General features: G+C 46.5%; 1 protein-coding gene across 2 annotated transcripts in view; it reads right to left on the reverse strand.

Annotated features, from left to right (window-relative positions):
- The window catches only part of LOC119966149 (dynein heavy chain 11, axonemal-like), a 622,669-nt gene that overhangs the window by 1,122 nt on the left and 595,733 nt on the right, over window positions 1–25,814 (reverse strand). For both annotated transcript variants that reach the window (XM_038797431.1, XM_038797432.1), the window contains 5 exons: window positions 14,932–15,174; window positions 8,932–9,114; window positions 8,293–8,408; window positions 7,020–7,132; window positions 634–774 (listed from right to left, as the gene is read on the reverse strand). In XM_038797431.1, coding sequence (XP_038653359.1) covers window positions 634–774; window positions 7,020–7,132; window positions 8,293–8,408; window positions 8,932–9,114; window positions 14,932–15,174 — 796 coding nt within the window. The remainder of the gene's footprint in view (window positions 1–633; window positions 775–7,019; window positions 7,133–8,292; window positions 8,409–8,931; window positions 9,115–14,931; window positions 15,175–25,814) is intronic.

Raw genomic sequence — 25,814 nt, forward strand, 5'->3', positions numbered from 1 at the left:
GAAAATATATGAATAGGATGGGCATAGAGGGATACAGACCCCAGAGGTGTAGAAGATTTTAGTTTAGAAGGGCAGCATGGTCGGCGTAGGCTTGGAGGGCCGAAGGGCCTGTTCCTGTGCTGTACTTTTCTTTGTTCTTTGAATGAAGTCTAGTTTGAATCTATATTTCATATTTACCAGTTTAACTCAAGTAATACACCAGATGCATCTTTTTATTCCATTTTATATAACTGCAAAATATAGTTTCCACAATCTCTCTGGTCCTTCTGTTCCATTTTGCAAAGCCCACGTTTCTCCAGTAGTTTCTCACACCCAAAGTCCCCAGGGGCAGCCTTGTGGCTCTTTTTTTTAATATCTTCATGACAAGAACTGATATAATTTAAGGTGTGATTTGTTTGGTCATATTTTCCTCTTTGTTGTATTCTACTATTTTGGAAATGTAGTTCAATTTTATTGGTTGTGTCAGGATAATAGTCTGACTACCTTACTTCCTGCTAAATAAATGGTTGTTCAAGCATCACCCTGTATAAACTAAACCTGCTAGCTAAAGAATTTGTAACAAAACACTTATCATTTTATGTGGGTGACAATTTAAGATTCCAATTTTGTTAAAATAGAAATGTTCACCTCTACCTTCCAAGAAGAGTCCATGAATGTAGGCACCTTCTCTCGGTGGGTGACCGTAATCTTCTTTGGTCTTCTTGGTGACATCCACAGACAGGCACATCTTATCCAAAGGCCACTCATTCTTTCGGGCTATGCTCTGCATAATTGCTTAAAAATGTAACACAATTAGTTCTCTCCCCCTTCAGAATTAGTATTATATTTTTGATGACTTGTATTTGTCATGACTTCTTGCCTTCCTCGCTTCACATGCTGCCTGAGCTGTTGAGAACACTGCATTCCTGATTTGAATTTGTGTGACTGGAATTTAAATTTTTTTTTGGGACTCTAGTCAAACACCAGGCATTGTTGTAACTTTATTACAGTACCCTGCACAAAGCCTATTTTTTAAAATTTCCAATATCAGCCATTGCTAAGTTATAGATCAAGCCTATTAAGTAGAGACAGCCCAAACTTTGTGAATTGGTCTTCTACAGCCAAAGTTACGTCCATCATATCAGTGAATTCGATCTTGATTCCGTTGTGAAGAGTGCTAATTTACTGCTGACGTTTTATCATTATATATATACACTTATGCACAGGTCAACAGCGAACATTCATAACTTTTGCCTTCGGACCAGTACGAGCTTTTCCATCGGATTTTGAAATTGTAATCACTAACTTTTCACCTTCACTAGGATCAAACGTAGCTCAGGTGGGACAAACGATCAGTGTCAATTAGCGGGGGGGGGGGGGGGGGGCTGCATAAATCCTTGAGGTTCCTGGGTTCCATAAATAGACGTATAAAAGTTAGGAAGTTACTGATAAACCTATTTCAAACACTAATTCAGCCCGAGTGGGAGTAGTGTGTCTCAATTCTGGGTGCAGGTAAAAGGATATGGTAAGCACAAACTGAGTTCTTAAGAGTAGAAAATGATATGGAGATTTGATAGCGGTGTTTAGAATTATAAAGCGGTAAACAGAAACTGGCTGGAGAGTCAGTAAACATGAACAATGTGAGGAAAAGCCTGAACATGTGGCTAGTGTAAGAGTCCTGTTTATTTCAGTTCATTTTATGTTTTATATTTTAGTCAGTCAGAATGTGCCTTTAAGCAGAAGACTTGATGTTGAAACAGCCTGTTGTCGGGACACTGTTCCCAGGATTTGTTTATAGTCCTTGGCACATGGTGGATCTTAGAAACCAGTTTTGGATGGAGTTAGATTGATTGGTGTCAGTGTTTGGTTCTGGCGGGATGCTTTCTGAGAGAACTGGGCATTTAGACTTTCATGCTTGCTGAAGTGACAGGACTGATCTATTGTTCTGAAAGTAGCCACGGCCTGACCCATCCTTTGCTGTGAACTTGAAATTATGTGGAGTCTGCAGGGAAGTTAAAAAAACCTTGCCACAGAGAAAATCATCTGTTCTGGAAAATACAGAATGTGTCATTTGAAACATAGAGGTCTGCCAATATCTGATCGGGGAGAGTGCAGGGAAAGATCCCACAAGAGGTTGGTGGCAGCTGAAGGGCACAGAAACTGTGGGCAGCAATTTCAGTCCATCAGAATGGTTATTACAACCTGCAGCAAGAGAAAGGGAAAAGAAAAAGTTTTAAAAAATCTCTTTGTGTTGTTGGAAAATTGTGATGGACTGCCCCTTTAAGACCCGAAGTCCGATCCTTATCGGAGGTCCCGATCTCGCGCCAGAGATCAGCCAGCGCGGGCTTCCAGAACAGCAGAAACAAAAGAAACCAATTTTGCCAAGGAGCTTTATAAAGTCTGTGTTTACGCATTATGCCAAAATGAGAGTGAAGAAGGAAACATTTGCAGTGGTTGAACATTGGGCACAAAAACCACTTGTGAAGGTAAAGCAGAATCCAAAGAAACTAACCCCAAAACAAAGAAACCAGCGCGGGCTTCAGACTCCTCCTCTTTCTCCCCACGAGGCAAGAAGCAGGAACAAAGGGACCAGAGCAGAACACCAGCGGCACCCGAAGAAGGAAGAAGGACACCAGAAGCAGCAGCAGGAGCGGAGCGGCCCAGGAGAGGGAAGGCCCAGGAGAGAAGCGGCCCAACGGCAGACCAGACCCAGAAGGAAGACGCAGAACGGCAGACCAGACCAGAAGGAAGACGGCCCAGCAGCAGGAGCAGCAGCCAATGAAGAAAGAAGAGGAGAAAAAGAGAAAACTGCACCAGGAGAGATGACCAGGAGACTTGAAAGAGAAAGAGAGAGAGAGAGAGTCTGAAGGCCTCAACAACCAACCAGACAACATCCAAAAGTAAATAATGTTTTAATTTAATGAAATAGAAAAGAGTATGTTAATAATAAAATAATTTAACCTGAAAAAGTGGTTATTAGCTTACTTCACTTCCTTAAGAACGCAGGACCCGTGACATCGATGCCATTAAGGGGTAAGTAAGTAAAATTCTTCAGTGAAGGTATGAGTTATACCGGGGGATAACTTGAAAGGAGAGTTTGACCCGAATAGCACTCACAGAGGCCTGTACTGGAGTCAGGGAGGGAGTTCCCTGTTCGCCGTTTTAGAATATTGGCCCTTAAGGTCTTTGGTATAAAGGGAATTCTAAAACATATAGGTGGAATTAGAAAAACACATCTCAAGCCTGGAAGTACCAAAATGAAAGATTAACTCCAGAAATACACTAACTAGAAGTCATCCCAGTGCATCAAAGATCCTTAAATGTCTGTTTACTGTACATAATCAAAGGTTACTTGTGTTGAAGTTACAAACCTGGTGACTGGAGTTTGTTAACAAAGGACTTTGGGTATTCTAAATAAAATCTTGGATCTCAGGGTCAAGTGGGGCTAGAATTTACTGCACACTAGTCCAGGAAGTCGTGACACTAGGATTTGGACTCTACTGCCTGATAGGGTCAGTAGAAAGGCTGGGGAAGGGAAATGGGGAATGAAGGAGTCCCTGCATTGGCTTGACCATTTTGGGGGACGGGGGACATCTGATGTTAAAAGGCTGCTTGATGGATACACAACCCCCACTACCCCAAAGCTTTAACAGGGTCTCCCCCCCCCCCCGCCCGCCTCCCGCCTCCCTTGAACTCCTACTCACCTGAAAAGTGAGACTGGTGGAAATGGTCCTTATGTGACTAATAATTGGGCACTTAAGGGCTTCAATTGAGGCAAAGGCTGGCTGACCTAGACCTCACTCGACGCAGAGTACAATTGCTAAGCGCAGGGCAGAAGGGAATCCAGTGGGAAGGCCCTTAGAAGTCTTATCGTCACTTCACCTATAGACCTGGAAGCAGGGGAATGTAAAATTCTGGTCATGCTCCTTACTTCATCCAACCACTATCCACCCCATCTCCAGCTCACCAACTGGCCCGCATTACAATTTCTATCCTTGTTATAATCTTGTTGCATCTAGCCAGGCATTGTGTCAACCAGATACTAAATACTTCAGCGGGGCCAGGAAAACATGTGTAGTGGACTTGTCACTCCATCCCAGTCACAGTGCTTGAAAGAATCTGAGAAACTTCAATCCCCATCTCTTCAGCCATAGCTGGTGTCAGTCGCAAAACACCAAGTGAATGAAGTAAAATCTCCCAAAATCCTCATCAGCATTGAGCAAATCAGGTTATGTTAAGGCAGACACTTAAAAGAATTATCCACTTGGGTAAAAAAGTATCTTAAAGGAAAAGTATGTTTTTTGGAAGGAAATTCCTAAGTATATGGTGTAGACAGCTGAATGCATGATCAACAATGGTGGAGCAATACAAATTGGGTGTGCTGAAGAGATCAGAATTGGATATGTGCAGATATCTTGAGAGTTGAGTTTGAGTAGATTATAGCAATAGGGTTGAGTGAGGCCATGGAGGAATTTCAAAATAAGGAATTTAAAAAAAATGCAACAAGTTTATTAACCCAGAGCCATTCTCGGTCAGCAACCACATTTGTCAGAGTTTTGCCCACTGACCTAACCCATCTGTGTTCCTTTGCATCCTCTTCACAATTTACTTTCCTACCTATCTTTGTGTCATCAGCAAATTTAGCAACAATACCTTCAGTCCCTTCATCCAAGTATTCTAAATAAATTGTAAAAAGGTGTGGCTCCAGGACTGATCCCTGTGGCACACCTTTCTCCACACCTACCAACCAGAAAATGACCCATTTATGCCAACTGTTTCCTGTTAGCTAGCCAATCCTCTATGTTGCCCCTACACCATGAGCTTTTTATTTTCCTCAATAACCTTTGATGTGGCACCTTATCAAATACCTTCTGGAAATGTATATACGGTACATCCACTAGATCCCCTTTATTCACAGCACCTGTTGCTTTCAAAGAACTCCAATGAATTGTTTAAGCATGATTTCCCTTTCACAAAAACCATGCTGACTGCCTGATTGCCATGAATTTTTCCAAGTGCCCTTCTATAACATCCTTAATAATGGCTTCCAGCATTTTCCTGATGTCAGATGTTAGACTAACAGGCCTGTAGTTTCCTCCCTTTTTTAATGAAGGAGTTGCATTTCCTAACTTCCAATCTAATGGAACCTTCCCCCGAATCTAGGAAGTTTTGGTAAATTAAAATCTTGGGCAAAGCCCTGCGAGATCACACGATTTGTCAGCCCACAGACCCAACAATTTCACTTACTGCCACTTGTCTGGTGATTGTAATTTTCCTGAGTTTCTCCACCCCCCCCCCCCCCCCCCCCCCCCCCTTCAATTCCTGATTTACAGCTATTTCTGGGATGTTACATGCGACCTCTATAGTGAAGACAGATACAAGCGGCGGGATTCTCCTTTTCTGAGACAATGCAGAACTTGTGGACTTTCAAGCCAGAAAAGCACACTGAACCTGGATTAATTCAGCAACTGTGGTGGGGCTAGCACCAGCACCACCTGGAGCACAATTGATCCCAATGAAAAACAGCGTGGGATTCGCTGGGTCCATGATTGACATTCGGGAGGCTAACGAGCTGAAGCTGCATATACACATTACAGTCCCTACGCACACTCATAATAATCTTTATTTATAATCTTTATTATTGTCAGAAGTAGGCTTAATTAACAGTGCAATGAAGTTACTGTGAAAATCCCCAAGTAGTGCCTGTCCAGGTACACAGGGAGAATTCAGAATGTCCAATTCACCTAACAAGCACGTCTTTTGGCACATCTGGGAGGAACGTGCAGATTCCACACAGTGACGTAAGCCGGGAATCAAACCTGGGACGGTCTCGCTAGGAAGCAACAGTGCTAACCACTGCACTACCCATACAAGATGGCACTGGTTGTGCTGGAGCGCACCCATACAGTTGATGTGTTGACTGGGGGCGGGGGGAACACCTATACGACCCGTGGCCGTGCGTTCACAGTGGGCTGATAGCAGCAGATGCAGCTGCATGGTTACCTTGCCGGCTGTGGCAATGGGGTTCTGTGCCTGTCCACTCCACAGCCCACCTCTTGGTTCCCCCCCCCCCCCCCCCCCCCCCCCCCCCCCGTGTCTGCGTGGGTTTCCTACCACAGTCCAAAGATGTGCAAGTTAGGTGGATTGGCCATGATAAATTGCCCCCTAGTGTCCAAAGATATGCGGACAGAGAATGTGCCAAAGAGTCATCGGACTCGAAACGTTAGCTCTTTTCTCTCCCTACAGATGCTGCCAGACTTGCTGAGATTTTCCAGCATTTTCTCTTTCGTCCCAGCAACCCACCTAACGTTTTGGGCACTAGGGGCGGCAATTTAGCGTGACCAATCCACCTAACTCGTACATCTTTGGATTGTGGGAGGAAACCAGAGCACCCGGAGAAGACCCATGCAGACACGGGGAAAACGTGCAGACTCTGCACAGACAGTGAACGAAGCCGGGAATTGAACCCGGCTCCCTGGCTCTGTGAAGCAACGATGCTAACCACTGTGCCGCTCCATTATGTTTGATAATAGCTTCTGTAGAAGGCTTTGGAACATTTTATAATATTAAAGGCACTATAGAAATGAAAGTTGTTTTGATGATTAAAAAGTGCAGTGTAAAGACAGTTTCATGATGTGGCAAATAAATGTGATAAATAATATTGCTGAATAGCTTCAATTTATGCTTCATACCCTCTGGCTTCACTGGTTTATTTTGCTTTATTGCATGGCCACGTAAAGAACTTGAGACTTGTTTGCTGAAAAGAACAACCCAGCACATTATTTTCTGAATACTGGAAGATGCCAATGGTTGATGACTCTTATGTGAAACTAGTAAAGAGAATCTCACTTTGGAATGAATCTTAGCAATTTTGTAACCCCAACTTGAGTACACCAAGAACCCCTGGATTTTAATTTCTGTGAGGTCCCCTGAATTTCAGGGCCTTGTTATCCCGTTAGATTATATTTTCAAATGTCTTTTTGTGATATTGGAACATAGTAATGGCTCTTACCTGTATCTTATGCACCAGTTAAACTTACCAGTAAGAAAAGATTGAGGATTGAAAAAACCAGAAAGCCAGACAACAGCAGGAAGTCCAAGGTCCTGAGTCCAAGTATCAAGTTCACGGCAACGTAGAATAACATCATTGAACCTCCGAAACAAAGAGGTACGTTGCAACAAAAATATGTACATCAGAATTCCCACAACTCAAGCAACACGTCTGACGTTTTACAAATGGGAATTCTTTCTATAATTTGGGGCCTCAAATTCTCTGTTTCCTCTAAGCTGTTGCCGTAATTTCAGTAGAAAGACAATTATTGTAAGTGGTCTTTAATGTAATTTGTTTTTTGCTGTCCTCCCAGTGAAGTTGCCATGAAAGATCTGTGGTAGCCTGTGCAATTTCTCGACTTTGTTAGAGACCTCCAATGTGCCTTTGGGAGCCTCATTGATCCATCAGATTCATTGCAATGTACTCCGACAGGGGTGAATCCTTCAAGGAGCGCGTCTGCTGGCCGTGTAAATTTGTTAAAATACCTTAAATGTGCTCATGGGAGCAGTGACACTTAAAAATGAAATGTCAAATAATATCTCATAATCTGGCATTCATAGAGCCGTCTTTCATTGGGAATAGCTATGAAGCATCATCTTTAATCTATCATGAATATCTGATGCAATCTAATTTCCTACTGCAAGCAGGAAATGCAAATCCATGCACTGCCCTTGATTTTCCAACCATCTAACTGAACAGGATGGAACTCATGCACAGACCTTGCCTGAGTTTTTAATCTCTGCACTTGGAGGGATCGGCTCCCCATTTGGAAGTCTGAAGTTGAAAGATGACTCCTTTTGAAGTATTTCCTTGTTATTTATATTCCACTCTGTCCCGGGAAATGTTTTAAAAACATTTTTTTAGTTTTATAAATTTAAAGCAACCAATTCTTTTTTAAAAATTAAGGGGCAATTTAGTGTGCTAAATCCAAACCGCACATCTTTTGTTTTTTGGGATGAGACCCATGCAGACACGGGGAGAATGTGCTAACTCCACACAGACAGTGACCTGTGGCCGGGATCGAACCGGGTCCTTGGTGCCATGAGGCAGCAGTGCTAACCACAGTGCAGCCCTAGGGGATGTTAATCTAACTTTGAAATGGAATTAGATGCGTAGTGTTAATAAATTAATGCTGATTTTGAAATTAAAATAAAGTTTTTTAAAAACTTCAAAAAAACTATTCAAAGTATTTTTCCTAGCTGTTCATTTGAATTGTACAATTAACTAGTAAGTGATTCATTTATGAAGCCAATTTTTCTTACCATTGTGCCAGTCCATATGAAGATGGATATGCAACTCTGCTCCACATTTCAGGAACATTATCATAGTACAATGCTGCTTGCAATGCTTCCATTTCAGCTGAGACAGTCAGCTCTCCCTGTGTACAAAGAGGAACAGAAAAATCTCATCTAGTTCTGTTAATTATATTTTCTAATCTTGAATTTCACACAGAAAATATGTCTCTATCTGTTCTGTTCCACTCTCCTAATTGGGAACCTGCACATTTCCATTATTTGTTTTAGATATTTTTAAATGCTGACATGAAGTTCAGGGTAAAGTTCATTTTACATTCCACAAGAACCGCGCTTCGTCCTAAATATAAGGAGCTCCCAACTGTACCAATGTGACATTTCAATTTGCATGCCAACTATTCTTGCAGCATGTCGGATAATGAGCAGCAATTTAGTGTTTCAGTATGTTTATTCTCTTGGCTCCTAATCATTGGGACCTAGGTTGAGACAGCTCAGACTCGTTTTATCTAGAGACTTTTAAAAGCTGTTACACAGTCAAGGCTTTTGTTGGATCAGTCTGATCTGGATTTGTCACCAGCCCACCAGTTAAAAATGTGTGTCAGCGCCTATTACATTTCCTCAAGATACTATATTGTGAAATAACTTTACCCTCAGTCCAAGGTCCAGTTCTTTAAGTGATTTCCTGATCTCTCGTGTAAGTATGTTCATACGTTCACATTCTTGGAAACAAACAAGAATATAAGGAGTACGCTCTGCTGTCTTTGCTGTAACTTCTGCCATGTTGAACTCTTCAGGAAGTTTCTCTAAAATATCATCCAGAATATTCTTCATCTGAAGGAAATTAGTGCAGAGTTAGAACTGTGGCACAGATAATTGCTTTTCATTTCAAATATGTTTAATTATTTTTTGGCAGTGATATGAATCATTGAAACAATTTATGGTGAACAAGACATACATCTGAACTTAGATTACAGACCGTATGAATATTTTCTGTTTCACCTCCCATGTGTATATATGACTCAGTGACTCTTAAAGTACTCCTGTTGTGCTCATCTTTTATGTTTGTCTATTTTAGCGTGCATGCCACTAAATCAGACTAAAGTACAAAACTATAAATGGTGTGACTGATGAAGTTCAGCACTGCATGAAACAATTCAATGTTAAGTGTGACAAATTGCCAAATTGGTCACATGACTCAACATGATGTTGTTGATTCCTGACATCTAATTTTGATAGCCTTTCACCAATTCATTTATATTTCAAACTAATAAATCTCTATGTGGCCAACACAAATATGATCCTGAGCAATGGTCTGTTTCAGATAAAGAAAGTGAATAATTGTTACAGCCAACTAGTTATTTCAGGTGCGTCACCAATTTGTGCTCCTCCACTACCCTCCACATCATTTTTGTTTTGCCACATTCCTTCCTTCCTATCTCCAAAAAGCCTCCTGAGACTTTTCTCTTAGACCGATTTTTTTGTTTTCACCCGTTTCTTTTCAGCCACCCTGTAACTTACTGAGATGTCTTTCTAAAGAGTCAAAGAGAACATTGTTAGAAAAACCTGTCGATTAAGCATAGGGCAGCAATGTAGCATTGTGGATAGCACAATTGTTTCACAGCTCCAAGGTCCCAGGTTCAATTCTGGCTTGGGTCACTGTCTGTGCGGAGTCTGTACATCTTCCCCGTGTCTGCGTGGGTTTCCTCCGGGTGCTCCGGTTTCCTCCCACAGTCCAAAGATGTGCAGGTTAGGTGGATTGGCCATGCTAAATTGCCCTTAGTGTCCAAAATTGCCCTTAGTGTTGGGTGGGGTTACTGGGTTATGGGGATAGGGTGGAGGTGTTGACCTTGGGTAGGGTGCTCTTTCCAAGAGCCGGTGCAGACTCGATGGGCCAAATGGCCTCCTTCTGCACTGTAAATTCTATGATTGCAGAAAAGATGTGGTGCTGGATTCACCGTTTGGGAAACTATGGGCTGCATTCTAGGTCCCGCCAAACCAGTTTTCTGGCACGGCGCACCCCCGCCTGTAGCGGGATCCTCCGTCCTAGCAGCCGGCCAATGGCGTTTCCCATTGTGGTCATTCCCACGCTGTCGGGAAATCCACGGGAATGTGTGTGCTGCCGGCGAAGCAGAGGATCCTGTCCACAGAGAATCCCACCCTATGTACTCTCGCCGGAGCTGAATTGCACCAGTTTTTCGATCCCCTTTGGATCATAAAGCAGGATGCAATTCAGTTTTCACGGCTTGCAAATTTAGGCATGGCATGGAATACGAGGAAATCACAGGCAATCCCGCTTTTGGGCTACCATCTTCAGCGGGAAGTACAATAACAAGGTCCCGCAGCTGCCCCCCCCCCCCCCCCCCCCCCCCCCAGGACCCCTGTAATAGGTAGACCCGCCACCCCCACCCACGGAGAAAAGGGACCCATGTCTGAAAGCTAGCGAGCAGTCCAGACAGGGACATTGGGAAGCATTAGAGCTGTAATACTTAATATTGCAGCTCCATGTAAGTGCATTCCAAGCACTAAGTTCATTCCAATCACTCAAGCATGTGATTTCACTGAACTTACCTCTCTTTAATGCGGGCAATGTTTACAAACATTGGGGCTTCACCACTTAGGCCTCTGAAGCTTGAAAGGATATGAATGGATCAAAGCTGCAGATGGTTTTTACTAGCTGTCAATCACAGACCACTACTGGAAAGCTTTGAATGGTTTGCAGATAATGGATCTGTGGGAACCAGACAGAGATACAGCTGCCCTCCTTCGAGGAATGGACAAGTGGAGCTGCAAGGTAAATAATACAGCTATAATGCTTCCCGCAGCCTCTGTCTGGAATGCTCTCCAGGTTCCACACAGGGTCCCTTTTCAGGGGGGGGGAGGAAAGCTGTGTAGAGATGCTTTAGGCAGGGGGTCTTACTTCTGGCATGTTGCAATGGAGGACTGATGCAAGTGGTGGAAAAAAGGAGAGATACCTTGGGTGGGCTTCTCCATCGGCTGACGCCGGAATAAGGGGCGAAATTCACCGAAGACCTACATGACGCCCATTACCGGCGGGCAAAAGCGGCGCTGGTGACTCCGGCATCGGGGCCTGCTTTTAAGGCCTAAATCTGCCGTCCCGAAAGGGCCAGCAGCGGAGTGACGCTGTACGTGTCAGTTTCAGCCGCTGCGGAAGTGGCGTGTTGGAGGGAAGAAGGGAAGGGAGGGGGGGGTGTAGCGGCGCTGGGGGGGGGGGGGGGGTAGCGGCACTGGAGGGGGGGTAGCGGCGCTGGAGGGGGGAAGGGGGGGGTGGCGGCGTTGGAGGGGGGAAGGGGGCGTTGGAGGGGGGGAAGGGGAGGGGGGTAGCGGCGTTGGAGGGGGGGTAGCGGCGTTGGAGGGGGGTAGCGGCGTTGGAGGGGGGGTTGGTGGGTTGCGGCATGGGGGGGGAGCATCATCCTTTCCCCCCATCATCGCCACACCCACAGCAGGGTTCCCGAGAGGCCCTGCCCATGAGCCTCCCTTGCACCACCAACCTGACACCACCTCTTGCACATCAAACCTGATACTGCTCCAGCACTGCCCTTTGATTGGCACTGCCAGGGTGCCATGGGGCTGTGCCAGGGCATTGCCGGGCCATGTCCCTCAAAGCCCGGATGTTACCCTCACCTCCGAGTCCCTGACGCTGGCAGGTGAAACTTCCTTCGACCCCAGAAACAACAGCGTTAAGCTATTTAAATTTAATCAATATGGTTATCAGATTCACGCCCTTGAGCTCCCCGTGGCATTAAACCCCTCACTTAATATTCTTACCTCGCTGACGTGACATGCATGAATCAGTCGAGGGGATCCCCCCAGGGGAGCAATGGTAAATATGAGAACCCAGCCCGGGAGTGGGGCGGGGGGAAAACATGACCGGGCTGTGCCATGGACTACCCACTGTGCCATGGGTTGGCTTGCCCCAGCCAGGCCAAACTGGCAGTATCAACCTGTGCCGGGGGAAGTGCAGGTGCGGATCATCTGGGGAGCCCCGTTTAGGGTGGGTGGTGGGGGGGGTTCCCATTATGTTTTCTGGTGGTGGGGAGCCCCTGATGATCGTGACATGGTGGGGCGGGGGGGGGGGGGGGGGGGGGGGGGCTGTGAAGAGAGGGAATTGAGTCCCTCTGATGCTTGTGCGGTGGGAGTGGAGGGGTGGGGGGCAGAGACCCTGATGCTTGTCCTCTGTATCCATTGGAGGGTGAGGGTGGGCAGTTACTTCTAGTTCAGATCGCTGTGCCCATTAAAGGTGGCACCCTGTGGAGCCAACCTTTCCGGCTCTGTCACACTGCATGCCCCATCACACCGCAACCCACCCCCCAACGCCGCAACCCACCCCCCAGCCCCCCCCACCCCACCCCCACTACCCCCCCTTCAAAGCTGCTACCCCCCTCCCCACCCCTCTCCAACGCCGCGACCCCCCCTCCCCACCCCTCTCCAACGCCGCTACCCCCCTCCCCAATGCCGCTACCCCCCCTCCCCACCGCTCTCCACCCCTCTCCAACGCCACTACCCACCCCCCCGCGCACTCGATGTAGGTTACTGAACGGCGTCAACCATCATCAATGGTTGACGCCGTTATAAACCTACTTTGATTTTCGCCGACGTGACCCGTGGCCACGTCGGTGGGACTTCGGCCCATACGGGCCGGAGAATTATTCACCCTAAAAGTAACATGACATCCCGCCGGCGCCAGCTGTTCTCCTTGGCGGCCGGCGGGATTTGAACAACGGCGTTTTATGGCGGGTCGGATAATTCCTTACATGGCGGAAGCGGGAATAACGGCGCCGCCGGCCGATTCTCGGACCCTGCGTGGGGTCGGAGAATTTCGCCCCAGGAAAGGCGATTGGGCGGAGGATCGGCCATTGCCGTATCATTAGTGGGCCTGACCCGGTAATCTCCGGGGCCACCGCGATGCTTTGCCTCTGCCGGGTCGAATTATCGACGGAGAGTTTCAGTTGTGGTCCTAAAAATCGGGAAAATCAACCGTGGCTAATAATAATATTGTCACAAGTAGGCTTCAATGAAGTTACTGTGAAAAGCCCCTATCGCCAAATTCCGGCGCCTGTTCGGGAGGCTGGTACAGGAATTGAACTCGCGCTGCTGGCCTTGTTCTGCATTACAAGCTAGCTGTTTACCCACTGTGCTAAACCAGCTCCTGAAGGAGAGAGAAAGAGGGGTAAGCCATGCAGAGGCGCGACCATGGGCTGGCCGGGAGGGTAGGGGTGGGGTGTCTGGCAGGGGCAGGAAGCAACCGGGGGGGGGGGTGATGAGGGGGCGCGTCGAGGGGTTGGGGCGGACCCTTACAGGACCGGGACATCGAGGCACAAACAGCCATTGCTGCGATCTGCAAGGCAGCCATCTTGCTGCACACTCCACTGAATACCCTCTGTGGCTGCACAGAATGACACTGACCATATGCGTGCTCCCACCACTGACTTGGAACACTTCAGCGCCCTGACCAAACCCGCCTGAGGGGGGGGGGGGGGGGGGTCGGGGTCCCCTCCCCCGAGTACTGGGCCAGCAGCTCCAATGCTGTTGAGCTGCCTGCTGGAAAATGGAAATGGCTACCCGCCCCCTCAGTTTCCCTCAGCAGCCATTGCGACAACTTCACATTTTAAAAAAAGTATAAAAAGATGCCTGTGTGATTTCTTGCTGGAGAGGCTGTTGCATTTGACTTCAATCTTGCTAATGATATTCAAATGAATGCAAATAAGGGTCAATGATATGGTTGCCACATTTGGGCGAAATCTGGAACTTGCCATTGGGTCCAGGCCAATTAGATAGCAAACGTTTCACGCCTGGCACGAGTCTCGATTTTGGCCATTCCCACTATTTAACCGGCACTCTCAGATCCGTGCTAGGCTCAATGAAGTGGTTAAGTTGCGCCAACAATTCTAATACTGTTATTTCTGGCCTCTCATCTTCCACCCTCCGTAAATTTGAGCTCATCCAAAACTCTACTGCCATATCTTAACTCACAGCAAGTCTCACCAACATATCAGCCCTGTGCTTGCTGACTTACATTGGCCCCCATTTTGGCAACACCAAATTCTCATGTTTGTTTGCAAATCTCTCCATGGCCTTGCACCCCCCCCCCCCCCCCCCCCCCAACTCTTCGTTATTCTCCTGGAGCCCTAAACCCACCTCCCCCCAACATATCTGTGCTTCTTTAATTCTGATCCCCATTTTATTCCCAATTGTAATAATTCTACTATTGGCAGCCATACCTTCGGCTGCCTAGTCCATAAGCTCTGGAACTCACTTCCTAAATCTCTCAGTCTCCCCTCTCCTTACAAACCTCTGTGACCAAGCTTTGGTCCTCTGTCCTACTATCTCCTTATGTGACTCCACAAACTATGTTTGATAAAGTTCCTGTGAAATCCCTTGGGGTGTCTTATTATATTAAAGACATTATACAATTGCAAGAGATATTCTCTCTATGCCGATTGATTTGCTGTGCACCACTAGTGTTTTGTTTTAATTTAAAAACGGTATTTTCACTCTGTTCATTTTTATATATACATTAAGAAAAATACAAGTTAAATCAACTCTGACATAATGCAATTTTTGTATATTAACATTATAATATATTAGAAAAATTAATTCCTTATTATACAATTGTACAGTAAATCTGACCTTTTCCTCTGGAGTCTGTGCAGATCCCTCTCCAATAGATGAATCTCTCGGCTGCATCTCCACTAATGTCCGAAAGAGATTATCTGACATCACTGTGAGGAACTCAATTTCAGCATTGGAGTGCAGCCCATACAGCACTGGGCTTTCAGGAGGCAGCATTTCGTCAATGTACTTATGGTAACCCATATAATCCAAGTTGGGAGGAGCAATAAAACCTGGTGTCAGTGTCAGCTCTCCTTCAAGCTAAATTAAGACAAAAAATTTGCATTCAGAAAACATACTTTGATAAATAATGAGAAAATTGCACAATTTCAAGATTTTATTAAAGGACACAGTGGCACTGCTGCCTCACAGCGCCAGGGACCTGGCTTCAATTTCGGCCTCAGGTGACTGTATGGAATTTGCACTTTCTCCCAGCGTCTGTGTCGGTTTCTTCAGGGTGCTCCGGTTTCCTTCCATAGTCCAAAGATGAAGGTTAGGTGGACTGGCCATGTTAAATTGCCCCTGAAGTGTCCAAAAAGTTGGGTTATGGAAATAGGGTGGAGGCCTGACCCTAGGTAGGGTGCTCTTTCAGAGAGTCGGTGCAGACTCGATGGGCTGAATGGCCTCCTTCTCTACTGTTGGGATTCTCTGATTCTAATTGAAGATAAAAGTTGATAAATATTATAGAGCTAAATTATAGTTGCTTGGAAGTACAGAGCTTGGGTATTACTGAAAAAAAAGACATGCTGTCAAAGCTTTACAACTTGCACTCATCAGGACATTCGCAAAAATCCCAATATCAAAGGAAACGACAAGGAAGAACAATTTATACTGGAAGAGAAGAGAGTGCGGGTTGGTTGGCAAGTGGACTTGGATTGGTAGAGGCATCGTTTGAATTTGAACAAAAGCTTGGCAGTTAACTGTTCCCTGATGCATTCTCCATGGGAACGCTTCTACCAATCAAGAGTCCACTTGCCAATCAATCAGCACTATCTTCTCATGCAGCATACTGTCTTCTCAAGTAGTATAAACTGCAGATCCCTTTACTATTGGTATTCTTGCAAACTGTCCTACTCAAGTTAAATGATGTTGGTGTATAATATCCAGTTAAACTGGACTTTAATAAACAACATATTTTAAGACATGAGTTTGAACAAGATAAATGTGGGCCAGGATTCTCCGAGCCGCTCTGACACCGGGCCGCCGATTCTCTGGCGACCGGCGCCAATCGCGCTTGTGTGATCGCCATGGCACCGGTCGAGGACAGATTGCCCGCCGAGTCCCGCCAGCATTGTTTGCGTATGGTCCTACCCGGTGGGACCTCGGCGTTCAGGCTGTGGGGGGACCGTCTCCGGGGGGGGGGGCGCCACGGTGGCCAGGCCCGCAATCGTGGGCAACCGATTGGCGGACGCACTAATTCCGGAGGGGGCCTATGTTCCTCTGGACTCCGCCATGTTGCCTGCGGGCTGGCGTGGAGATGGCTGTGGCGCGCATGCGCGAACCCGTGGTGGCCGTGCCACGCATGAGTGAGCCCCCGCCGGCTGTGGCGGCCTGCGCAGACCTACGGCGGCCATGGCAGGCCGGCTTTCGGCGCCAGAGCAGCGCACAGCACTCCGGCGCCATTCTAGCCCCCGAGGACGGGACGAATGACTGGGCCTGGAGGCCCGTTGACGTTGGCATCGCTCGCACCGGTTTTGACACCGGCATCATCACTTGGCCGGGATTTCGGAGAATCCCGGCCGTGATGTTCAGAAATATATATATTACATAATGTTTATTTGAAATTGCCACAGTGATTTTAGAAAATAATAGGACTGTAATACATCCCCATGTGATGCACTAAGATGTAGAGCAGGGGTGGGCAAACTACGGCCCGCGGGCCGCATGCGGCCCGCCAAAGGTATTTCTGCGGCCCACCAAGTCATTAAAAAAAAAATTTTAAAAAAAAAATTTTTTTTTTTTTTTTTTTTTTAAATTTTTTTTTAAGGTTAATGCGGGGGGGGCTGTTGGGTTACTTACTGGTATAGGGTGGATACGTCGACTTGAGTAGGGTGATCATTGCTCGGCACAACGTCGAGGGCCGAAGGGCCTGTTCTGTGCTGTTCTATGTTCTATATGAGGCGCCCAGAATCATAACCGGGTGAAGTAATTATTTTACTTAATATACTATGCGGCCCTTTGTGAATTGTGAATTTCTGAATGTGGCCCTTGCACGGAAAAGTTTGCCCACCCCTGATGTAGAGGAATGTCTCAGGGACCTTTATGCTACAAAATAAAAGTCCATTTAACTGTACATCAGTGATGGGACAGGTTTAACACCCAGAAACCTGCATCTGATTCATATTTCTTAACCAGCCAATAACATATCAGACAAAAAATAACAGTGTACAGTGCCTTGAATCTGGAGACCCAGTTTGAACTTCTCCATATTGCATAGCATAGTGTAACCTGTTAAATGCACATTTCAAGTAAGGAATCAGATTTCACATTTTACCAGTTTCATTCCTTCAAAGTATGCTTGTTTTTGTGTATTCTTCATTTTGGCCCTGATCAGTACAATTACGTTAAAAACTTGTTTTTTTATAAATATAAATTTAGAGCACCTGATACTTTTTTTCCCAATTAAGGGACAATTTACCGTGACCAATTCACCTACCCTGCATATTATTTGGGTTGTGGGGGTAAGACCCACGCAGACACGGGGAGAATGTGCAAACTGCACTTGGACAGTGACCCGGGCCGGGATCAAACCTGGGTCCTTGGCATCAGTGCTAACCATTGTGCCACCGTGCTGCTCTTTATCAAACAAACGGGGGGGGGGGGGGGGGGGGGGGGGGGCGTAAAGTGCTGAAATAGTTAACTCGTCCACAAAAGAAAGAGGCAAACTACTGCTCCTACTTTACCATATTAGCTGATTTCTAAAATTGGGAACTGCGCATTGCGGCTCTGTCATTGATGCCATCAGAGAGTGGTGGTCTCAGACTATCAAGAATGGTCATTGGTTGGAGAACATAAATACAAAGCCTTATCAGAACAAATGTCGAAAATGAAGACAAGTTCATTCCATGGTCAATTACTCCCACACTCACAGGAGCAATAGTTTGAATTTTCTTTCTAATTCTCTACCAGTACTGCTCCAGGTTGGGATTGTCCGACTGCGCAATCACCGTACTATTGTGGTCAATCAAAAAGTGCAGAGGATACAGGAAGTCTGCAGAGGAATTTGGATAGTTTAAGTGAATGGGCTAGGGTCTGGCTGATGGAATACAATGTTGACAAATGTGAGGTTATCCATTTTGGTACGAATAACAGCAAAAGGCATGATCTAAATTATAAAATATTAAAACACGGTGCTGTGCAGAGGGACCCGAGTTCCCTAGGTGCAAAAATTTGGTTTACAGGTGCAACAGGTGATTAAGAAGGCAAATGGAATTTTGTCCTTCATTGCTGGAGGGATGGAGTTTAAGACTAGGGAGGTTGTGCTGCAACTGTATAAGGTGTTAGTGAGGCCACACTTGGAGTATTGTGTTCAGTTTTGGTCTCCTTACCTGAGAAAGGACATATTGGCACTGGAGGGTGTGCAGAGGAGATTCACTAGGTTAATCCCAGAGTTGAGAGGGTTGGATTGCGAGGAGACATTAAGTAGACTGGGACTCTACTCTTTGGAATTTAGAAGGATGCCGGGGGGGGAGGGGGTGGGGGGGGGGGGAATCTTATAGAAATATATAAAATTATGAAGGGAATAGATAGATTCGGCCAGGTTGTTTCCACTGGCAGATGAAAGCAGAACTAGCAAGCATAGCCTCAAAATAAGGGGAAGTAGATTTAGGACCAATTACCAGCGGTGCACCACAGGGATCAGTGCTGGACCCTCTGCTATTTGTGAATTTTATAAATAATTTGGAGGAGGGGGCTGAAGGGTGGGTCAGTGAATTTGCTGATGACACCAAGATTGATGGAGTAGTGGATGAGGTGGAGGACTGTTGTAGGCTGCAAAGAGACATTGATAGGATGCAGAGCGGGGCCGAAAAATGGCAGATGGAGTTTAACCCTGATCAATGCGAGGTGATTCATTTTGGTAGGAAAAATTTGAATGCGGATCACACGGTCAACAGCAGGGTTCTGAGGAATGTGGAGGAACAGAGAGATCTTGGGGTTCATGTCCACAGATCTCTGAAGGTTGCAACTCAAGTGGATAGAGCCGTGAAGAAGGCCTATAGTGTGTTAGCGTTTATTAACAGGGGTTTGTGTTTAAGAGCCATGGGGTAATGCTGCAACTGTACAGGACCCTGGTGGGACCACATTTGGAGTATTGTGTGCAGTTCTGGTCACCTCATTATAGGAAGGATGTGGAAGCATTGGAAAGGGTGCAAAGGAGATTCACCAGGATGCTGCCTGGTTTGCAGGATAGGTCTTATGAGGAAAGGTTGAGGGAGCTAGGGCTTTTCTCATTGGAGCGAAGGAGGATGAGAGGCGACTTAATAGAAGTTTATAAGATGATGAGTGGGATAGATAGAGTGGATGTTCAGAGACTATTTCCTCAGGTGGATGTAGATGTTACAAGGGGGCATAACTACAAGGTTTGGGGTGGGAGATATAGGAGGGAAGTCCGAAGTAGGTTCTTTACTCAGAGAGTGGTTAGAGTGTGGAATGGACTGCCTGCTGTGATAGTGGAGTCGGACACTTTAGGAACTTTCAAGCACATGGAGCACACCACAATGACAGGGAGTGGGATAAATTGATCTTGGTTTCGGACAAAGCTCGGCACAACATTGAGGACCGAAGGGCCTGTTCTGTGCTGTACTGTTCTATGTTCTATCCCAAACACCCCCTCCCAGTATCTCTCTAGCTTCTCACAGCCCCAGAACATATGCGCGTGGTTTGCTGGTCCTCGCCCACACTTCTCACACTCGTCCGCCACGCCCTGAAAGAACCAACTAAGCCTCGCCTGAGTTACGTGTACCCTGTGTGCCATCTTAAACCGAATCATCTCATCCTCTCACACCACGAGCTTGAATCCACCCTGCGCAGTACCTCACTCCACACTCCCAACCTATCTCCCCCGTCCCCACTCCTCCAATTTCTCCTTTATCCTCACCACTTGCACTCCCCCAGCCACCTGTATATGTTCCCAATCCTATCCTCCCCTTCCAGGTCCAGAAGCAGCAACCGTTCCAATAGGGCATACTTCGGCAGATTGGGAAATCCTTCCCGCACCTTCCGTGCGAAGTCCCTCACTTGTAAATACCTAAATTCACTTCCCTTTGGGAGCTCTATCCTCTCCCACAGCTTTTTCAGACTTGCGAACCTCCCCTCCAGATATAAACCTATAATTGATGTTATCAAAGATTGTGGGGGCAGAGGTTGGGCCGGACCCTAGGTGGTGATTCACCTGAGGAAGGAGCTGCGCTCCAAAAGCTAGTGTTTGAAACAAACCTGTTGGACTTTAACCTGGTGTTGTAAGACTTCTTACTGTGCTCACCCCAGTCCAAAGCCGGCATCTCCACATCGTGATTTTTGGGGTATCGGAAAGTGCCAGAGCTGATGAGGGGTGGAAGGCTGATGTTGTGGCCTTCGCCTCTCTGATTGCCCAGCAAAGAATTTTGCAGGAATGGGTCACACGGTAGCACAGTGGTTAGCTCTGTGGCTTCACGGAGCCAGGGTCGCAGGTTCGATTCCTGGCTGGGTCACTGTCTGTGCGGAGTCTGCACGTTCTCCCCGTATCTGTGTCAGTTTCCTCGGGTGCTCCGGTTTCCTCCCACAAGTCCCGAAAGACATGCTGGAAGGTAATTTGGACATTCTGAATTCTCCCTCTGTATACCCGAACAGGTTCCGGAATGTGGCAACTAGGGTCTTTGCACAGTAACTTCATTGCAATGTAAGCCTATTTGTGACAATAACGATTATAAAGATTGACAACATCACCGGGGGTGGTGGCCTGGTTAGGGGACCTGTACGACTTCCTCTGGTAGGAGAAGATTAAGTTTGAATTGAGGGGTTCAGAGGAGGCCTTTTTAGGGATGGTGGGGATTGCTTGTGACCATGATTGAGGAATTGTTTGTCGCAGGGGCCAAAGGGGGAAAACATGTCCAGACTAGAAAATAGTGAGTTGGGGAGAATGTTCCTCAGATTATTTATGTTTTTATATTTTTGAATATGTTTGGAATAAAATACATTTTTAAACAATGACTAAGTGCTGGTTCGGACTATAAGAATGTAGAATCATAGAGTCCCTACAGTGCTGGAGGAGACCATTCAGCCCATCGAGTCGGCACCAACCCTCTGGAAGTGCACCCTGTCCCCATAACCCGACCTAAACCTTTGGACACTCAGGGTAATTTAGCAAGGCCAATCCACCTAACCTACACATCTTTATAGGGCGGAAGGAAACCAGAGCACTCGGAGGAAACTATCGCAGCCACGGGGAGAACATGCAAACTCCGCACAATCACCCATGGTTGTGATCGAACCTGGATCCCTAGCACTGTGATGTAGCAGTGATAACCACTGTGCCACTGAGCCACAACAATCCTATCCAGCTATCCCCTCTCTATTCCACCCTGTCCCCTTTACTACCCTATGTCCTCTCCGATAACCTCCTGTATCCCCTTCCTCTTGCCCCTGCCATTTGTTCCCTACATTCTGAGGCAGAGTGGGCAGTCAGAAGTTTTTTCCCAGGGTGGAAGAGTCAATTACTAGTATACATAGGTTTAAGGTGCGAGGGGCAAAGTTTAGAGGAGATATGCGAGGGAAGTTTTTTTACACAAAGGGTAGTGAGTGCCTGGAACTCGCTGCCGGAGGAGGTGGTGAAAACAGGTACGATAGTGACATTCAAGGGGCGTCTTGACAAATACATGAATAGGATGGGAATAGAAAGTTTTAGGTTAGACGGGCAGCATGGCTGGCACAGGCTATGGAGGGCTGCAGGGCCTGTTCCTGTGCTGTGCCATGGGGACCAAATTAGCACCTCAATACGCCAACATCGTCATGCGCAAGTTTCAACAAGACTTTCTCACTGCACAGGACTTTCAACTGACTTTATACACCAAATACATCAATGACATTTTTTTCTTTAAACCCATGGCGAAGAATCACTGAAACGACTACACAATGACATCAATAAGCCCCATCCCACCATCAGATTCACCATGGACTACTCTCCAGAATCAGATGCATTCTTGAACACACTCATCTCCATCAAGGATGGTCACCTCAGCTTTACCGCAAGCCCATGGATAACCTCACGATGCTCCACTTCTCCAGTTTCCACCCTAAACACATTAAAGAAGCCATTCCCGTATATACAGGATCTGCTCAGACGAGGACGAACGCACCAGACATTTACAGATGCTGAAAGATGCCCTCGTACGAACGGGTTATGGCGCTCGACTCATCGATCGACAGTTCCGACGCGCCACAGCAAAAAACCGCACCGACCACCTCAGAAGACAAACACGGGACACAATTGACAGAGTACCCTTCATCATCCAGTACTTCCCTGAACCTACACCATCTTCTTTGCAGCCTTCAACACATCATCGATGAAGACTAACAGGGCGGCATGTGGCGCAGTAGTTAGCACTGGGCCTGTGGCGCTGAGGACCCGGGTTCAAACCCCGGCCTTGGGTCACTGTTCGTGCGGAGTGAGTTTGCACATTCTCCCCATGTCTGTGTGGGTTTCACCCTCACAACCCAAAAGATGTGCAGGTTAGTTGGATTGGCCACGCTAAATTCCTGGCTTGAGACAATTCACACCTCTTTAACCTGTGATTATCCCTCTCTCCAGTCACTCCGTCTGGACCTGTAAAGACGTAATTACCTGCAAAGACTCGCATTAAAAATATCGTCTTGCATCATTGACTTTGTCTATATATGTGTTTATGGAACCCACCTCTTCATTCACCTGAGGAAGGAGCTGCGCTCCGAAAGCTAGTGATTCAAAACATGCCTGTTGGACTTTAACCTGGTGTTGTAAGACTTCTCATTGTGCTCACCCCAGTCCACCGCCGACATCTCCACATCATGGGTACTTTTTTTTGTTCTTTGTTCTATTCTTTCTTTCCATCCCTCTTACTCTCTCTCCCCTATCCCCCTTACTCTCAACCCTTCTTACCTCTCCACTTGGATGGCATGGTGGCACAGTGGTAAGCACTGCAGCCTCACTGCTACAGGGTCCCAGGTTCAATTCTGGTCTAGGGTGACTGTGTGGAGTTTGCACTTTCTCCCGGTATCTGTGTGGGTTTCCTCCGGGTGCTTCGGTTTCCCCCCACAGTCCAAAGATGTGCAGGTTAGGTGGATTGGCCATGCTATATTGCCCCATAGTGTCCAAAAGGTTAGATGGGGTTACTGAGATAGGGTGGAGCGTAGGATTAAAAAGGGTGCTCTTTTCAAGGGCCAATGCAGACTCGATGGGTCGAATAGCCTCCTTCTGCACTGTAAATTCTATGATTACCATGCTTATTCCCAAATCTTCCACCCCTCTTACCTCCCCACTTACCAGGTCTATTCCCAAATCTTCCCCATCTTATTCCTCTCTCCCCTTATCCCACTCATAGTCCCACCCCAGAGCCCCTCACTTCCCCCACTGTCCCATCTAATTCCCTCCTTATCTTGCCCTCCATTTTATCCCTTGACCTCTTACCTCCTCCCACTTGCCAACTCCCCATCCCTTCTTCCTCTTTCCCCCCCCCATCGCATCCCCTCTTTCCCCTGTCAGCCCCTCTTCCTCTTTACCCCCCCCCCCATCCCCTCTTTTTCCTCCTGCCCAACCCGCCCCCACCTCCATGTTGGATTAAAAAAAAATCATATATCATGAATATTTCAGATACTTGATATCCAAGAACATAGTATACATAACCCATAAGAAATAAATATCAATAAAGCTCCAGGAATAAATAGGATATGCCCAAACATTATTGAGGAATTAAATGAGTAAATGATCAATGCTCTTTTACTTGATATTTTTCACAGCTTTACATGTTATGAAAAAGTACTTTGAGCACTGGTGGTGGGCAACTAAAGTTCTAATATTTAAAGATAGAAAAAGGCACAATCCTACTATTTACAAGTCAGTTAACCTACATCAACAGTGGAAAATAGCTTGAAGGCATTCTGTGCAATGCTATAAATTAACATTGTCAGTTTGAGCCCTGTTTTCCCAGGGTGATGTGAATGAGCTATAAAAACGCAGCTCTCTACTTTTACAACTCTAATAAAAATGGTTGTTTCTACATCCCATTTCAGTACAAAAGTGGCATAAATGTACTCTTTTTCCTTTCATCTTTTTGGATTTTAACGTAGCTTATTACAGGGTATTATTTGGGAGTCATCATTGTTTAGAAAATGAAAGCATAATCATTATAAACCGTTTGGAGCTCTTGAGGGAGTAACTAAACTAAACTAGAGTGTTCCTATAGATACTGTTGGCTCTTAGAGTTGTTTAAACACAGCTCCAGTGATGAAGGCAGGAGCTGGTGATAAATGGAAAATACTTTGCCTGCAAATAAAGAGCAATCGGTGGACTTCCATGGCAATCCATTCAGGGATCACTGTATTTAATAGAGTTAAGGAACTGAATATAATAGTGAGCATGGGCATCTCACCAGCTGCCCAGATAGCGGGGGGTGGGGGGAGTGAGCTGGAGCGGTGCTTTGGTGTTGGCGAGAGGAAGCAACCCAGTCTGCATAGTCAGCCTGACCTGTGTCATAATATATACCAATATATCATGGTGCAGACACACACTGATGGACACACACAGGGACCAATCAACATGTACAAACACCACAGCCAATCACCAGTTAGAATACACACACTACAGTATAAAGGCAGAGGGTACCACGGTTCCCGTTCATTCTGGGTGCTGCCTCTGAGTGTAACAGGAACTTATTCAGCCCAGCACAGACTCACAACACGTGCTGAGAGAATCAACTGGTTCGGGCAAGGCTTAGGTCTCTAGTTCAAGTTAGCATTATTTAGACCCACAGTCATCGTGTGTTAGTTAGTTAGAAGTGGTTAATAAAATTGAGTTGAACCTTCATCAGTGTTAGAAGTGTCTGTTCATCTCTCAAGCCTACACTAGCTATCACATCAACCTGGAGCCCCATCTTCCCAGAGTTAGGGTAATTGTACTTATTAAGAATGGGCACCGACCCGTAACAGCCCTCAGTGGCCAATGTTGGGACTGAACCCAGAGGAGGAGGATGTAGCCATGGTTGTCCACCCTCGCAACTAGGTAGGTGGGGTCTGGGGTGTAGGGGTCAGTCAGGAAGGCCCAGTAAGGGGATGGGGGTTTGAGGGCAGGAATGCTGTGCCGTGGCTGCTGCCGTTAAGGGGTCACTCTTTGGGTGAGAGTGCCTGTGTAAGAGGCCTCTCCTGTCCCAGAAGGAAGTTTGCCTTTGCTTACCTGCACTGTTAAAATGTCAGTGGTGGCAGGAAGAGACCCTTAATCATCCATAAGTGACTCAACAGGCCTCTGTCTGGCAGGGCCGTCTCCGCTGACAAGATGGCATGGTGGTGAGGAGGGCAGGGCGGGAGGATGATGAGAATGGAAAGCCTTCCGTAGTTATTTTATGGCCTCCTCTTGCATATCAGGCCTCCCCAGAGGATTGATAAAATCCAGCCTATAGAGTGATAACGGCACAGCAGGAAGTCATTGGGACCATGCTAGCTCTCTGCAGAGTAATCCAATCAGTTCCATTCCCCCACTATTCATGCAGCGCTGCAAGTTTATTGCTTTAAAGTGCTCAGACAATTCCCTTTCAAAATCAATCACATTTCCACGTCTGTCATCCTCATAGTCGTCAAGTTCTAGTTCATAACCACTTGCTGCCTAAAAAAAAAATCTTCTCCATATCTCTTGCTCAAAACCTTAAATTTGTGTCCCCTAGTCTTGTACCGTCAGC

The sequence above is a fragment of the Scyliorhinus canicula genome, chromosome 5, assembly GCF_902713615.1.
Source record: "Scyliorhinus canicula chromosome 5, sScyCan1.1, whole genome shotgun sequence".
Lineage (NCBI taxonomy): Eukaryota > Metazoa > Chordata > Chondrichthyes > Carcharhiniformes > Scyliorhinidae > Scyliorhinus > Scyliorhinus canicula.